The sequence below is a fragment of the Osmerus mordax genome, chromosome 3 (genome assembly GCF_038355195.1).
Source record: "Osmerus mordax isolate fOsmMor3 chromosome 3, fOsmMor3.pri, whole genome shotgun sequence".
Lineage (NCBI taxonomy): Eukaryota > Metazoa > Chordata > Actinopteri > Osmeriformes > Osmeridae > Osmerus > Osmerus mordax.
In genome coordinates, this window is record NC_090052.1 from 4806404 (window position 1) to 4822690 (window position 16287).

Genomic DNA, 16287 nt, shown 5'->3' on the forward strand with positions numbered 1-16287 from the left:
AAGAGCGATCCATGTTCTCATCATGTCGGCCCTTGTAGCGTGGCTCGCGGAAGTCCCGCAGGATCACACCTTCCATCAGCACGTTGCCTTCTTGTGTGCTGAGAGGTCCTCCAAATCAACTGGAGTCACACTTAAGCAGCAAACAAGTGGCCAAAGAGGAGTTTTTTTTCTTTCAAATCAAGGTAGCAATACGGCAGATAGGTAAGACCTGAATGTGTGGTCCGTCAAGGTGGGAAACGTCTCAAGAGACGGGTGCGACATTCACCCGACAGCCAATCACGAACAGACACATGCACCGTGAAGCCAGGCATGGGTGTCTGGCTGTGTGAGTGTGTGTGGGTGTGTGTGGTCACATCAGATCATCCCGTGCTGTTCCACAGAGCATGCTAGCCTGGGGTGAGAGAACATGTTTATAGCCTTGTGGTAATATGTGTGACTGAAGTGTTTATGTGCTGTATATTAAGCATGTGATGACCTTTCGCTGAGTGTGTCTTGTTCTAAGTGCACATCATGGTGGATGTGGTCAGGTTAGTCGGTAAGGATGCTCCGATCGATCGGTCGCCGATCATTATCGGCCAATAATCATTTGAAATACTCAGATCGGTACTCACTATAAAGGCAAATCAAAAGAGACAATCAGATTATGCAAAAAGAATAAGTGTCTCTAAGAGAGTGGAATATGTTAAACGTGTCCTGCCACTAAATAAACAGTTGTTGTTAATGCATGATATTTTATCATCTCTTCATTGTTATACCGTATACTGTTATACTAGGGGAGTCAGGTGGCTGAGCGGTGAGGGAGTCGGGCTAGTAATCTGAAGGTTGCCAGTTTGCTTCCCGGCTGTGCCAAATGACGTTGTGTCCTTGGGCAAGGCACTTCACCCTACTTGCCTCGGGGGGAATGTCCCTGTACTTACTGTAAGTCGCTCTGGATAAGAGCGTCTGCTAAATGACTAAATGTAAATGTATACTTAATATACATATCTAGCACTTCTACAGAAATCTGTCAAACAACCTTCATCAGGATGTGGTGCAATGAGCCAGCCCCAGCACCAGATAGAACCAACCAGCCTTACCCAGAACCAGCCAGCCACTACCGGCCAGCAAGTCCCATGCAGCAAGCCTCACCCATCTAGCCAGCATCATCAGCAGCACCCCCCCCCCCCCCCCCCCGCGCAAAGGGCCCCGCCCTGCATAGCAAAAAAACTGACTAGTCCTACAGGCCTATAAAAAAATATATATTTTAAAAAGTATTTTACAAAACTTTGAGGGCGCTCATTCGGAGCCCCAAGTTTCAACTACCGGGTAAAGGAATCCCGTAATGTAGGCAACGTAACGGATCTTCATCCACTTCAATAGGCTAAATAGTCTAAAAATCCCTAAATCTGGCAACAATGGCTTTTACGTATCTTACGTGCACTACTACGCCATTACGCCTCTTGAACGCGCACATTTCAAAAATGCTAATCATTACGTTTTGCTAGTTGATGGCAGAGACATAAGTAAAAGAAAATATGCAAGCGGTGCTCAAAAGCGCAGCAATAAACTGTTGTCTGAACAAGCTCCAGCAAAACGCCCAAAGGTTACACACTTATTTAGACCAGCCAGAGAGGAAGCTACCATCAGCATCTCCACAGACGAAACACTACCGTAGCAGCAGGTAGCTATCAGCACCACGTCTTCACCAGCAACCAATATACTTGCTTACTTATTGTCAAGAATAATTTTTTTCCTTTCCATTGATTCCATTGATTGTGTGTTATTTCAGTGGCGGTGCTGAACTATCAGAAGGCTATAGCGCTGTCTTTGGTTTTGAACAATGAAAAATAGGCTGCTGTTGTGCTGACGCAATTGTGCTTTTGTTATTTTTATTTTTTTTATTTCTCTCTCACATTGCTGAATATATGCTATGGTTAAAGGTAGACAGCAACCAGTCTATTGGCAGTGGTATAAAATAATAGATGGAGATACATTTTGAGTGGATTTAGGGTAGGGGCCTCAAGCTCCTACTTTGCGGGGAGGCCTCTGCAAAGTCCCAGCCGCCACTGGTGGCTTTGTATTAAAGCGTCTTCTAAATGAGTACAATGTCCTTCCGAGTTCTGACCATGCTTAACGGCCCTCAAGAGTCTGAGAATTCTAGATCACCCTCACAAAATACACAAACAGGTACACACTCAGGGAACATAAAGGGAGTTCACTGAAACAGGTACACAGACGCACACATACCCTCTGTGGCACTGATCTGTGCCCACAAACAGCAGGCTGACACTGACATGTGTCAATTACGATCTATTCTGTGGAAATCGGCACATTTGTACTGCGCACTTGTTGCAGTACAATACTTCAGAACTACTCTCTCAACGTGAAGGGAAATGAATCAGCTCGATGGTGTTTTGCATCGTTTCCACTGTTTCTCACACTCTCCTACTCTATGTTCCATCTTTTCATTTGATCATTTTCCATCACTCCATCCGATATTTAGAGTGAAACCCCACTCGTTTATGATCTCTCCTACCCCCGTTCCCCTCTCCCTCTCTTCTCTTCCCCTTCTCAACCTGAAACCCTCTCCCGTCCATGCTGCAGGAGTCTATTTGGGTCTTCGCTGTAATAGCTCGGAACCTTATCCCTCTGCCCTGCCCGGCCCGGACTGGAGAGTTAGAGGAATATTGCTGTAAATCACACGCACACACACACACACAAACTGCCCCAAGGCAGAAACACAAGACGTGTGCTAGCAAGGACACACGTGACCCCCACAGCCCCTCCCTCCCTCTCAGTGGTGGCCCAGCTGTGCAGCTAGCCTGCCCCACGGTTGGTCTTACACGGCCGGGAGTCCGTACACAGGGCAGGGCTGCAGGGCTGGGAGCAGCTCCACAACTCAGACCCAGGGACAAGCTTTGTGGTACAGTTCCAACCATCAGGGTTCCCTCGGACAGTCACCCTCAGGACTGGGTAGTATGTCTCCCAGCTAGCTGTATCTCTCTGTAGATCTCTGTTGGTCTCTGCTTGGAATTCCGTCTCTGAGGTATCTAGCCTTCTCAGATTCACTCTTTGCGTCATGTTGTGTCTCCATGTGTCTGAATGATTGCCTACGGGATAACTGTATACAGTTGGCCAACATGACTTCCCCACCATCAGCAGTCGCTGAACATATTCTGTATTTTCATTACCACTGTGAAACATGACAAACAGCAAACTCGATGTCAAGGGGGTTGACATTCTGCCTCGTAAATTCATTATGTGCCGACAACTTCTTTATAGTGCTGCGAAGGCTTCGGTTATATTCGGCGTCTCCCTGCTACACGAGTGCCCGTGGGGCTTGGCTCGTCTCATGGCCCCTGGTCCTGGCTGCTGCCGCGGGGTCTACAGGTTCCTGGGTTCGTGCAGTCCAGCGGGCACGAGGCCTGTCTGGAGGTGGGCCAGGCTGTGGGGCTGCGGCCAGCGAGGGGCAGGATCTGACCTGCAGCCCAGAAAACACCTGACGCTGGCACACAGCGAGCCACAGCAGGCTGAGACACTCAATGGAGCAGAGGCCGACAAAAACTATATTTGACAGGTGTGTGTGTGACCTTTCAATAAAAAATATAAAACACTGAAGTATAGAGGAAAGTGGCATACATTATCAGTTCCGAACAATCACAACAATAATAAACGCAATAATAATAATAATAAAATAAAAATAATAATAAATAAATTTAGCTAACATCGATAACAATCTATCCTTAACTTACAGTGGATTGCCAATGATTTTGCATGCATGGTTCAACGTGAGTACACACAAGTGTGTGAGTGTGTACGCATCAGGACTCCCACCTTCCCTCAGGCTCTGACAAGCCCGCCGCTCTAACTCGAAGCGTATCGCTCTCTTATCCATGCTGCTGCTCATTGGAGGAGCCCCGAAGGAGGCGGGGTCGATGCGAAGGCAGGGGTCCAGCATAACGACAGGGTTCAAATGAATAAATCAAGTGGAGGCAGAGGCCGAGGTCCCATCAATGATATCAGTCAAACACAAAACGCCCAGAACTGTCCCAAAGTCAAATGTATGTATATTGTTTATCTCTTTAAGAACTCAGCTCAATCCAGTGCTGGCAGTAAGTCTGGTTGCATTTCGAAAGTCTCCGTAGCGTCACAGACCTTCCAACACACATTCATGGAAGATACAACCGGATGAAACGGAATGTGTGATTCCTTCTCCCTGCAAACTAGAAGGAAAACTCTAGGTTTTAGTTCTCCAAAAGTCCATTCAAAGTGCACTTAAATTGCTTTTGAAGTCCACCTCCTAAAAAGAGACTATAGCAAAAATGGGTACAATCCTCTGTTTGACGTACAAAAACTATACAAAAGAAGAAAAGAGAGAGAGAGAGGAATCAGCTCAAGGAGAAGACTGCACAGCTAAAAGCTTGGAGAGGCAGTGTGTGCTGCAGCACCAGACTGAGTGAGAGGTGTATGTGTGGAAGGGTGTGCGTGCGTGCGTGCGTGCGTGCGTGCGTGTGGGTGTGTCAAATGCCAGTGAATTCGTGATCAAGCACTCTGTCACAGCTGCTGTTGTATTCACTCACTCAGCCTTTGACAGACGTAGACACACACTCACACACACTCTTACTGATCCTTTTCCTCCACACCAAATACCTCTCTCTCAGCACTTCTGATCTCAGCTCAATAATGTCAACATAAGTGTATGTGTGTGTGTGTGTGCACCTGTGAGAGCTGAGTAATGTAATGTAAGGCAGAGCTAATGATCCGCGGGGGTGAAACAACTTCTACACAGACACAGAAAGAAACAAATATCCCGCTTTTACTTTCTAGCTCCTTGTCACTCTCTCACTATCTGTCGCTTTCTCTCTCCCTCTCTGTCCCTCTCTGTCCCTGTTGCACTCTTCCACTCTCTGTTCGTCTCTCTGTCTCTCTCTCTCTCTCTCTCTCTCTCTCTCTCTCTCTCTCTGTCTCTCTCTCCAAACTGGAGTTAGTCTAATTAATCCTCATTAGGGAGCCTCTGTCAGAGTGCAAGGACCAGGCAGCAGAACAGCGAGAGCCCTTCAAGGTGATTGTATTTCCTTTCATCTGTCAGTTCTCATTAAAGCATAAACGCTGCTCAAACTGCAACGCCGGGCTGACTCCAGTGTTCCTGTATGTATTTGCCTGAAACACACACACACATGTAAAGGAGCGGTGGAGCAATGTTTTTCTCCACCCAAGTTCACAAAGCTGGGGAAGTTCACTCTGCAAAACAATGTCAAGGAGAGAAAACCCCTAAACCAAGAAGACTCCCATCTTGTACAACGATTACTAACCTACACTTCACGGTTACTTATCATCCGCTGTCCTGCAACTAGGTCAATAAGAGATGTTTCTTTTCTTTTTTTTACTACAGTAGAGACGCAGGTTGTGTGTGCTGGAGCGCATGCATAAACTAATAAGGCAAAGCTCCCTTTGACGAGGAAGGGGAAAACGAATCAGGACTCTGATCCCCCTTGCTGCAGATAAGGCACCGACCAAACGCTTGCAGGGATAATCCTGCTTTCATGTGTGTGTGTGTGTGTGTGTGTATGTGTGTGTAGACTGTGTAGTCAGTGTGTGCTTATGTCAGCCATAAATACTGATAGGGAAAGGCAAATAACAACTTGCATTGCTCTAAGCACATCCTAAACACACACCCTACCTGCATTCTGCTATATCAGAAGTGGGAGCTAATCGTTGTTTATCGGACCGGCAAAGGGTTGCCTGTCAGGCTGCTATGTGGAGAGGCCTGCCTGGCTGTCTGCTCTGCACATACAGGGTCAGTGGATTTCCAGCCGACTGTGCAGGTAGCTACAGAGTACCAAGGTTGAGGTCGGATCCGTGGAATGCCCCTGTATTTACAGCGAAGCCAGCAGAGCGTAATGTGGCTTATTGAGACTAATGTTTAACCCTTGTGCTGCCTTCGGGTCACATGACCCAAAGGTTCATAACGAACCATCGTTGTGTTTACCCAATTTTACCCAATACAAAAACAAATAAAAATATTTTTCTTTTAACCTTCGCAATTTGGGGGGTCTGAGACAGCCCAACGGTTAAAAGAAAATGCTTCACTTTGTTTTTGTATGCGTTAAAGTTGCCGCAATACGACGGTGGGTCACAATGACTGATGGGTCAGAATGACCCGAAGATAACACAATGGGTTAATAGTGTTGGAGAGGCCAACAGGGGCTTTTTTCGAAGACCGGTCAAGCCAACGTCTAACATCCAGTGAGGCTTGAGGGCTTATCATAACGGGCCTTCTATCCTTCTAACTTAAATGAAATACACTTGTTGTTGTTTTTTGCTTTGTGGAAAACTAAGTCCATATATTACAAAAAGGAGCTTATCACGTGTAATACAGTACATTGAAGCAGATTACGAGTAAAACACAAATGAAGGAAAGTGGTGTCGGGATGTGTCCCGTGGTCGGTGGAGTGAACAGGTGTGAGGAAAACCACACTTGTTTTATGACAGTCCAGCACCCAGTGACCAGAGTTCAGCTGGAGACAGCCCTCCTACAGGTCTGACATGAGCACCCAGTCCCCATCTCACATTCTCCTCCAGTTGGTGTTCCCGGGACCCGTCACTGGGATGGCTGTGATGTCACTGTGGGTGAAGGATTGTCAGAGGTCATAAAAGGAGGGGGGGGGGGGGAGGGGGGGGTTAACGGCCTGACTCAACTCTTCCCCCTCTTCTCCCTCACAACACCCTGGATCTCACAAGTCGACGTAGTGTCTCCTTAACTCCTTCTCATAACACAACGGCTAGAAGGAATGAGAGGATCCTCCGTGTTCTTTCGGCTTACTACAGGTTTAGGGAAGGACGCATGTGAGAGATCAAGAAGAGACTTTTACGATTTATCCCTGGCTATGTTATGACTCTCTATCCCATCATCCACAAGTATGTCACACTTCCGCTAGGCTTTTAATCTCTCTGCAGTAACCAAACCCCCCAACAATCAAAGAGATTCAACATCTGAGGGGGACAATATCTCAATACAAATGAGCCTGTTTCTAGCACACACGTTCGTCAATGACTGACTGAAGACAGGGTCCTCTGCATCTTCACCCCGGTCTTCTTCACAGGAGCGGTAGTGCTGTAAACAAGTCTCAAATTAACTCCTTCTCTCTGGGCCTACACTCTAGAATGTTGGCGACCCCCACTCCCACGTATAGAGGAGGAGGGTGAGGAGGGCTGGTTTAAATAGCAGGCCCAGCTGGCCAGGGGGGCTATATCCAGCTCCTCTTCACCTGTGCACATGGGAGCTAGGGTTTCTCACAGGTCACCCACCCCGATAGACACATGCACGCATGCACGCATGCAGGCACGCGGTTTGCGGCTTGGGTGCTATGGATGCGGGTTTGCGGCTCGTTTGCTGGATGCTGGTTTAAACACACACTGATCAAATACAAGCTGGCAAACTCACTGATTTAAACTGGGAACTTATGGGAGCTGTAAAAGCAGATACAAGCTGGATAACACCTCCTGCTCTGCCTATTCTCACTCTGCTGCTCCTGCTGTCTCTGTGGTCTCATCATTCACCATCAGGTGGCGGTATATCTCGGTCTAAATACAAATTCAAATCTCCAGATTCCTCTCTTTCTCAGACTTCAGGATATCAAGCGCCTAGAACAGGCCACTTAACATGTCCCATCCCATGACAGTCACGCCTCCAGCCTGATCTCACCTGCCAGAACAGTCAATGTCTCATTCACGCAGTGTTTGAGTGAGAGTTTGTATGTGTGAGATGCAAGGCGGTTGAAAGCAACATTTACATTTAGTCATTTAGCAGACGCTCTTATCCAGAGCGACTTACAGTAAGTACAGGGACATTCCCCCCGAGGCAAGTAGGGTGAAGTGCCTTGCCCAAGGACACAACGTCATTTGGCACGGCCGGGAATCGAAACCAGCGACCTTCTGATTACTAGCCCGATTCTCTAACCGCTCAGCCACCTGACTCCCACGTGCCAAATGTTGACACTTACTGTGTATTTGTGTATGAATATGTATATATGAAAATAAGTATGCACTCTCGTTTCCATGCTATACATGGCTATCCACAGTCAGCCACTATAGTGGACAGACAGAGACAGGCCTGCAGAGTCCGGACCTCTTCTGCTTTGTTCTGTGATGCTGTTGGTCCAGCAGTGACAGGCCAGCTAGTCCAGCAGCATTCACTCCCGGACGCAGGCCTCCTCAGCAAAGTACCTGAGCCCAGGCAGATCTGGCACTAAACTGTCCCGTTGAGCACTCATTCACACTCACATATTAAGTTGTGTACAAAACGCTGACCAATGTTTGTGCGTGTGTGTGTGTAGGAGGTATGATACATGCTCTACGTAAACAGCTCCAGCTTAGAGAACAGGACTGGGACGGACGGCAGGGTGAAGTGATAAGTCTCGTTACACGGTCCACTGCGTAGATGACATGCTGCTACAGTCAACAATTAACTAAGTTCCAGAGCCTCCTCTACAGTAAAACCATTGTTGTTTGGATGCCTGAGGTTTTCGTAAGCTATTTGTATTTATTTCCCCTCTAGAGCCTCTGGATTATTGATTCCAGCTCACCACTCTCCACAATCTCTGGATTCCAGGTGACCTTTGACCCTGAGGGCACATGCATGTGCCCTGTTCCTCCTCTTCTAAGGTCTCTGATAAATTCTAACAGCTTAACTGAGCTCTCCTCTCCACTGAGATAAGCAACTAGCAAGAGAGTGGGAGGTAAACTATGTACACTGAGTAGCAAGTCAGAAGAAAGTCTAACTGTGATTACTGAGTCAGATAGAATGTATTTCCGTGTTGTGTTACCAGCCCTGTATTATGACTGCAGAGTTGATAGTTCACATAGGCCAGGTGTGTGAGCTACTGTATCTATATAAATGGTCATGCAATGCTTGTTGATGCTTCTTCTCCTTTCTCCAGAGTGCGAGAGTTCCCATCATGCACCATGGAACAGGGTAATGTCCTCATGACAAACAAGTGTATTTCAATTGAGAACAGGGTTCGAGTTGTTTTGTCTTTTTGGGCTAATTCTCAAATATTAGTCAAGTAAACTATTAAAAAAACAATGCTTTGTTTTTTTTTGGTGCAAAATATCTTTTTGGGGGGTTATTATCAAACCAGTTTGTTTGCTAAAGACTGCACTGTGAAACAATTAGTCTACTTCCTATGTATTCACTACCAGGACACTCTCCATTATCATGGATATCACGGTATATTAATAAATGTATAATAAGTGTTTCTGTTTGGTATAAAATATAAGTCAAGTGATACAGCCTAGTGGGCTAGTTCAAATTTGTTAGTTCAAACATTTAAGCATAGACGCTGCACGCATTGTGCCAGCCAATGAAAGTCAACAAACAAGCTAGCGCACCTCCAGAGGAAGCAAACATTCATTGGAGTAAACTGCTTTTGTTGGCAAGGGTAAGCAAGCGTTATGCATGTGCGCGAATATGAACAATCTACCAGAATGCGTTTAACAAATCCAATGCCAGGTTGGTTAGAATTGTGAAATGTTTATTGTAGGCCAACATAATCGAGTATTCAGCCATGTAATACTTGTTTATAGCTAACTCACTACAAATATTTAACAGTTTTCTTGCGATCCCATAAACGTTGGCTACTGTTTAACGCTAAAGTCGCTCTTCCGTGGCAAAGCACTGCAAAACATGCGACACACCGGAGTTACCCAATCCAAATCCGTCCGAGTGCGGTAGATTAGCCGCTGCGGTGCGGATTGCATTGTCATGACATTTTAAGAATAACTAATATATCGTGATATATACCGTTACCGTCAGTGCTTAGGAATTATACCGTGATAAACATTTTAGGCCATTCCGCTCAGCCCTACACACCACAAATCTGTGTGTGAAACGCCTTCACTAAGAATTCCTGAATCAACTATTTTCCATGTGAATGCCACTGTCAATGCAAAAACATTCAAACTTAATTTTTCTATATCTTTATATAACGCACAGCATACTTTTATATGGGCTTCTAACGGAGTATTAAAGGTGACATGACATGCTGTTTTTGGATGGTTTTATATAGGCCTTAGTGGTCCTCTAATACTGTATCAGAAGTCTCTATCCCGAAATTCAGCCTTGGTGCAGAATTACGGCCACTACTAGCAGTCCCACAAGGAGCTTTCCTCAGAACGCGCCGTTTTGGTGTCTGTAGCTTTAAATGCTAATGAGGAGCGGAGGGGCGGCACCATGCGCTAATGTTTACAATGGATGTATCGCAATGGCTGTAGCCCCGTTGCTGTAACAGTGCGTTCACACTGCAGCGGAGCGGGCGGCGCCGGCTTCCAATTCATTTTCAATGAAACCAGGCGTTGACGCTCACGTAGGGCATTGTGGGAAGGCGAGTGGAGCGGAGCATTGCAAGTTGGATTTTCTCAACTTTATGTAAATGAGGAGCGTGAAAACGCTAGCGTTGGCCAATCGGATTGGTTTCTTGTAACGTAGCAACCGTTGGTCATGACAAACATTTCTAAGCCTACTTTTAAATTTAGTCTCGTCACATTACGTGACTGTTCTGTGCCACTGCTAGCTCGCTAGCCCAGCCTACAAACGACTGGTTGAGTGACCGGTGGCGTAACATGTATTCTGCTGTAATCTTGCACTAGTAAAATCTTGCACTTACATAAATGTTGTGTAAAAGTGGTATTTTGATCGATATTGTGAGTACATGAACCCAAATCTGCACGCTTGGCCATGACTACAACAGTGACCTTAGAGAACTACAACTCTGTATTAACTTGTCTAACACGCCCCCGAGCGTGGTGTACTGTGGGAAGGCAAGCGATGCAGAGCGTTAAAAAACGCTGCAGTGTGAACATCTGATAACCCTGGTTTTCAGGGGTACACACTCAGTCATTTCAATGAGGGGAAAGGCGGATATCGCGCGCGCCATAACACCAACAGCAGAACGGTTATCCAAATAACAAAGAAGTGTACAACACTCACGTTACAGCATGTATTCACACACGTACTTGATGCTATCTACCTTTCCATTAGCGACAGTAACTCAGCTGTTAGCTGCAGAGCTAATGTTACAGCCACATTCTAAGGGTAGCAAGCTAGGTAACGTTAACCACATACAGTAAAGCTACAAAATGATATAGCGTTAGTTAACTTACTTGTCCGAGGTTAGTAGCTGGACGAAGGAGTTAGTACTGATCCAGAATTTAATTTCAGAACGGCCAGTTTTGTATTAGCTCAAGTTGAGGAAACAGTCGTGGCTGAAGTGTTTGGCGCAGAAATACAAAACGAATGCGCCTACAACAGAAGTTGTGTAGGCACATTTCCAGAGAAAATAAAATTAAGACACTGGGTCTTCAGAGGCTCGAATGAAGGAACTGTAAAAAGATTTTTGTTTTCCTTTGTACATCCAAACTGAGCAAATGTAATGCTTCGTTCGTTTGCAAGCCATGATGTCTCTAGAGGATAAAAACACTTGCACGGTCATAGCTCAGTTTCTTATGGGCGGGCCAGATTCTCTGGGCGGGCAAAGCAGAGAGAGGGGAGGTAACCTTCCTCCTTGTGACGTCACAAGGAGGAGATTTTCAAACAGAGCAATTGAGCCTTCATTTTCTCAAAGGCGGAGAAGAACACCCAGGGCTTGGTTTACCCCTATTGAAAATTCTAGCTACTGGGGGACCAAAGGCAGGCTAGGGGAACTCATATTAATGTTAAATAACCTCCTAAAGTGAAGTTTTCATGTCATGTCACCTTTAAATAGCCCTGTGGCTACCACAGCTTAAACTGACATTCGCCAACTGTGACCCGAGTTGAACTTTGGATTTCTGTGTTTCAACATCCATTGGCACTTTTCTTTTTCATACTCCTGATGTATGACTATGTTTATGTTTGCAACATTGTTAGGGAATGTAAAATATCCATAATAAAGTAACTCCATATTTAGACTTCATTCATGTAGCTGACAGGAGTGAAAACTAACCATTCTTCCTCTCTGTGAGGGGCAGCAGGTTGGGGGCGGGCTGTAGAGACAGCTCCTGAAGCTCACTGGTCACAGCTTCACTCTGTGGACTGGGGGCGGAGCCAGTGGACATAGCAGGAGCCAAGTTGCTAGAGTCTGGTGGCCCCTCACCTGACTGGACCTCCATGGTGACCACAGTGAAAGGGGAGGCCGACGGGCAGACCTGCGAGATATAACAAACAAACCTATATCATCATAACATCAAAACAAGGATCGACGGATAGAGGATAAGTGTCTTCATCACACACTGATCACCCTTCCCTTCCTTTCCCCCTCATCTAATCATGTCTACACCTCTCATCATCATCTTGTTGCCTCATCCCTCCTTACTTCTTCCCCCTGCCGTATCCCCCCCTGCCGTATTCCCCCCTCCTGCCCTGTTTTCTGAGCTCCTCCCCAGCAATGACGACATAACAGACACTCTGGTGTCCCTAACCCAATAATGGCTGCTGCAAGAGGGACCCACTCTGTCCCCATGGCAACCCACCATAACAAGCAGCCATGAGCACTCCAAGACTCGGACCATGCTGCGGCACACGGCCGCCTCACCATGGCAACACCTTACGTAACCTCAGTCCTGTGTGTGCAGAAGCACAGATGCAGAGACAGCAGGCTACACCCACACTCCATATCCTCACATGGAGAGGGACAGCCTCGAGGCTAACCTGTGGAGGCGGACACCGCACGCACGGGAGGGAATGCTTTCAAGAGTTTGCATTTTTCACATCATCAAAATAGTCAAAAATGAAACCAGTTAGTTAAAACAAAAGGTACCAACAGGTCCTTTGTAACGCTGGACCGGACCGGTTTGGCTGATTCAAAGCCAGTTAATGCTGTCATAAGCCAGACAGGGAATTTACATTTGCCTTAGCAAGACAGCAGTTTCCTGTAGCATGCAAGCTATCTGGAGTGACAGAATGTGTCACCAGACTGAGAGGTTAGTCAGAGATTTGATACCTTTACCTACAGAGAATGTAGATTTAGAGTAGAAACTGTTTAGCTGAGGCACAGACATCTGACACAACCAATACGTTAAGGTGAGGTCAGGTGGCTGAGCGGTGAGGGAGTCGGGCTAGTAATCCGAAGGTTGCCAGTTCGAATCCCGGTCATGCCAACTGACGTTGTGTCCTTGGGCAAGGCACTTCACCCTACTTGCCTCGGGGGGGAATGTCCCTGTACTTGCTGTAAGTCGCTCTGGATAAGAGCATCTGCTAAATGACTAAATGTAAATGTAAATACCATAACTCTCTGGTCCTCATCATCATTTTCCCTTTCCTTTCCTCCTCTTCCTTCCCATCGTAGAGGAAGTTTGGATAAGCTAGTTTTAAATGCTGATTGTAAGTACATTCAAGCTAAAGCTAGTTCACCTTCACGGGAGATAAAGTTAACAAGGACATAATTGACAAAAATGAGATTAAACAAGAGAAACAGAAAAGTGATTCATGGAAAGAGAGACTGAGAAACACATCTTGGCTCTTCAACCAGAATGAAATAAGAGGATGCCTACCTGAGTTCTTGATTTCCTACTTTACGAGGACAGGGGGGTTTCCATCTCAGTGGAGCTGCTCTCACTGTATTCCAAAGGAGTAGAAAAGGAGATGGTTACAGAGAGAAACTTGAGAGAATGTTGTTACGAAGACAATTTTGACTATAATTATATTCAACTACCATATTCAATTTTACATTTTACTGACAGTGTAGCTGTTCTTCTAGTTCTTCCTACTCTCATGGCAACAGCAATCCTACAGGTAATTTCCTAAGCACCTGTTAGACAGAAATTGTAAAGTGGATTTTTTTCACCCAGATATAATAAAGTACAGGCCTATCCCAAAAGCAAATACAGTAGGCTAAGTTAAGACCATAAGATGGTTTAGATGAGGAACTAATAAACATTGAAACAACTCAAGCACCATGTATCATCTTTAATAAAGGTCTTTATTGTTTTTTTTGTCAAATAGGCCAGAGATGAAATAATGTCAGTGTTCAAATAAGAGGTATGACGCACAGACAGGATCATATTTTTAGATGAACAGGTTGAAGCAGTGGCAGACCGTTTCCTCTTGACACCTGTCATGCTCCACTTTTAAACACATTATTAATGTCAATCTGACCTATTTCGCTCTGCCACACACCAATTCTTTCAATGTCTCTTGGTTTCGCTCAACCAGAGAACCAGTGTTTAGCAAGTTTGCGATTAACTACGAAAATTAATCAGCACCATCATGTTAACATAAAATTGCCGATGCATTACTTCCAGGGGTGTTCAATCCTGGTCCTCGAGAGCACCTGTCCTGCATGTTTTAGATGTTTCCCTGCTCCAGCACACCTGATTCAAATGAATGGTCATTACCCAGCTTCCACAGAGCTTGATAACAACCCATTTATTTGAATGAGGTGTGCTGGAGCAGGGAAACATCTAAAACATGCAGGACAGGTGCTCTCGAGGACTTGGACAACACAAAACACAGATTACATAAATGGTAGCATGGCAAATGGCATATAAAGAAAATACATATGCGTAGCACTACACAACGCAAATTAATAGTTTATTATAAGTAAATGTGTATTACGCTAAACTTAAAGTTAGCCAAGACATGGAACCGACAAGATTGCTGCACAGTGTCAGCTGTGTGTGATGGATGGTTGGTTGCCCGAGAATCCCTGCCAGATACATGCTGGTTAAAATTTGATCGAGATCCATTGTAGATATCCATCTGGTAATTGTGATACCCAATTGCACCAGTGATACTGAGCTGTCAAAAGAATCTTTTGCCTGGCTACCAAGCTAAAAGCCCAACATGCCTCTTCTGATTATGTAATCCTCCAAACCAGCGAACAACGCATAGCTTAGCTTTAACTTTGGAGTTATCTTCAAATAGCTAAATAACTACCTTGAATATGTTGTGGCTTGGATTTATCATGGCCCATGAGTGATAACCAAAATTGCTAGCAGTGAATAAACAAAATTAGGCTGCGATCATAGCTATAGCTAGCTAACTTAACTAGTCGAGTGTAAGAGTAGCAGTAGTTTAGCTTAGCTAGCTGGCTAGATAAATATATCTTGCTACTCACGCCTCTCCTCGTGCAAGTCTGAATATAACTTATCGCGAGCTACCTTTCAACTGTTGACAGCAGAACAGTCCATACCATACGACAGGTGCAATGATCCTCAATAAAATCAATTAATACTAGATTGGTAAGCAAGCAAGTAAGATAGCTAGTTAATGATTTGCTAGGTAGTTAGCTAGCTGTCTTTAGCTACCCCGGCGGTATAGGGTGTTGCTGATGCTGATTGCTGCTGCCGCTGACGTTGACTCTCATCATTTCCGATCATTAAAAATACTTTAAGCGCAGGTCCAGACATCTTCAAACAATTGTTCCCACAATTAATAAAATAATAAAGCCTATTGAAAAGTTTTCAATGTCAGCGTTAAATTGATCTCATCGCAATCCCATTACATTTTTTTCCATTAAAGATGCTGTAAAGCAGAACTGAAAATGATTTTTAAGTTGATCACACCACAGAATAATGTGTTGTTAACTACCCTTCCAAATTCGAATGAAAAAAAAGTATGTTAAGTATGTTAAATTAGGTTTGGAAATCGAGAGAAAATCAGCAGTCTTCTGTGCTTGAGACTGGGGGGACGTGTAGCCTGAAGGAGCTGAAGCTCCGCCCCCTCGAATTTATTGATCTAGCAACAACAGCAACAACTAGCTAAATCAATTGCAGATGTCAGAACAGACCTACCTGCAGTCTCTGAGTGTTTTATGTGTTAATTACTTTGTCTTTGCATCGTACCAGCTGAGTAACAGAATGCAGGTTATCTAAACTGTCTGCAGACATCCCAACCTGCAGAGATTTCCGGGAGGTGGCTTCTCCCTGTGTCTGTGATCTGACGTAGATAGGTGGCTGTGATGTAGATAGGTTGGATTTTGCCCCGCCTAAACAAAACCTGAGCTGAAAACGGGTGAGAAACTGTTCAACAGTCTAACTCCACAGTGCGACAAAGTTTTAGAGCTTTGCACATGCTTTCAGCAACTAATTTCACACGTATATAATGTACTGAGAAGCAAATCATGGAATTTGCTTTACAGCACCTTGAAGACATTTAAAGACCTATATATTGATAACACTTTTGCATCATCTCAACAGTTAACTGAGAAGTTGTTTTCCTCTCACATTTCTTCAGGTATTTACAGATCCACAGTTTTGTCAGAAACAGATTCCCTCAATTTCCTAATCTACCAATTGACTCGCCAGTGGACCCTTTCCTCAAACCAATACCCC

The 16287-nt window shown here is 45.2% G+C and overlaps 1 protein-coding gene across 2 annotated transcripts in view; it reads right to left on the reverse strand.

The window, feature by feature from the left end:
• Window positions 1-15255, reverse strand: part of mrtfaa (myocardin related transcription factor Aa) — a 29241-nt gene extending 13986 nt beyond the window's left edge. Inside the window, exons 1-3 of one of the 2 annotated variants that reach the window (XM_067233003.1) lie at window positions 15115-15255; window positions 13507-13570; window positions 11961-12162 (exon numbers count right to left, since the gene is read on the reverse strand). In XM_067233003.1, the coding sequence (XP_067089104.1) occupies window positions 11961-12126 (166 nt within the window). In that variant the 5' untranslated portion in view covers window positions 12127-12162; window positions 13507-13570; window positions 15115-15255. Of the gene's footprint in view, window positions 1-3813; window positions 4323-11960; window positions 12163-13506; window positions 13571-15114 lie in introns of those variants that run through there. The other variant, XM_067233005.1, reaches the window with a different exon arrangement.
• Window positions 15256-16287: the final 1032 nt, after the last annotated feature.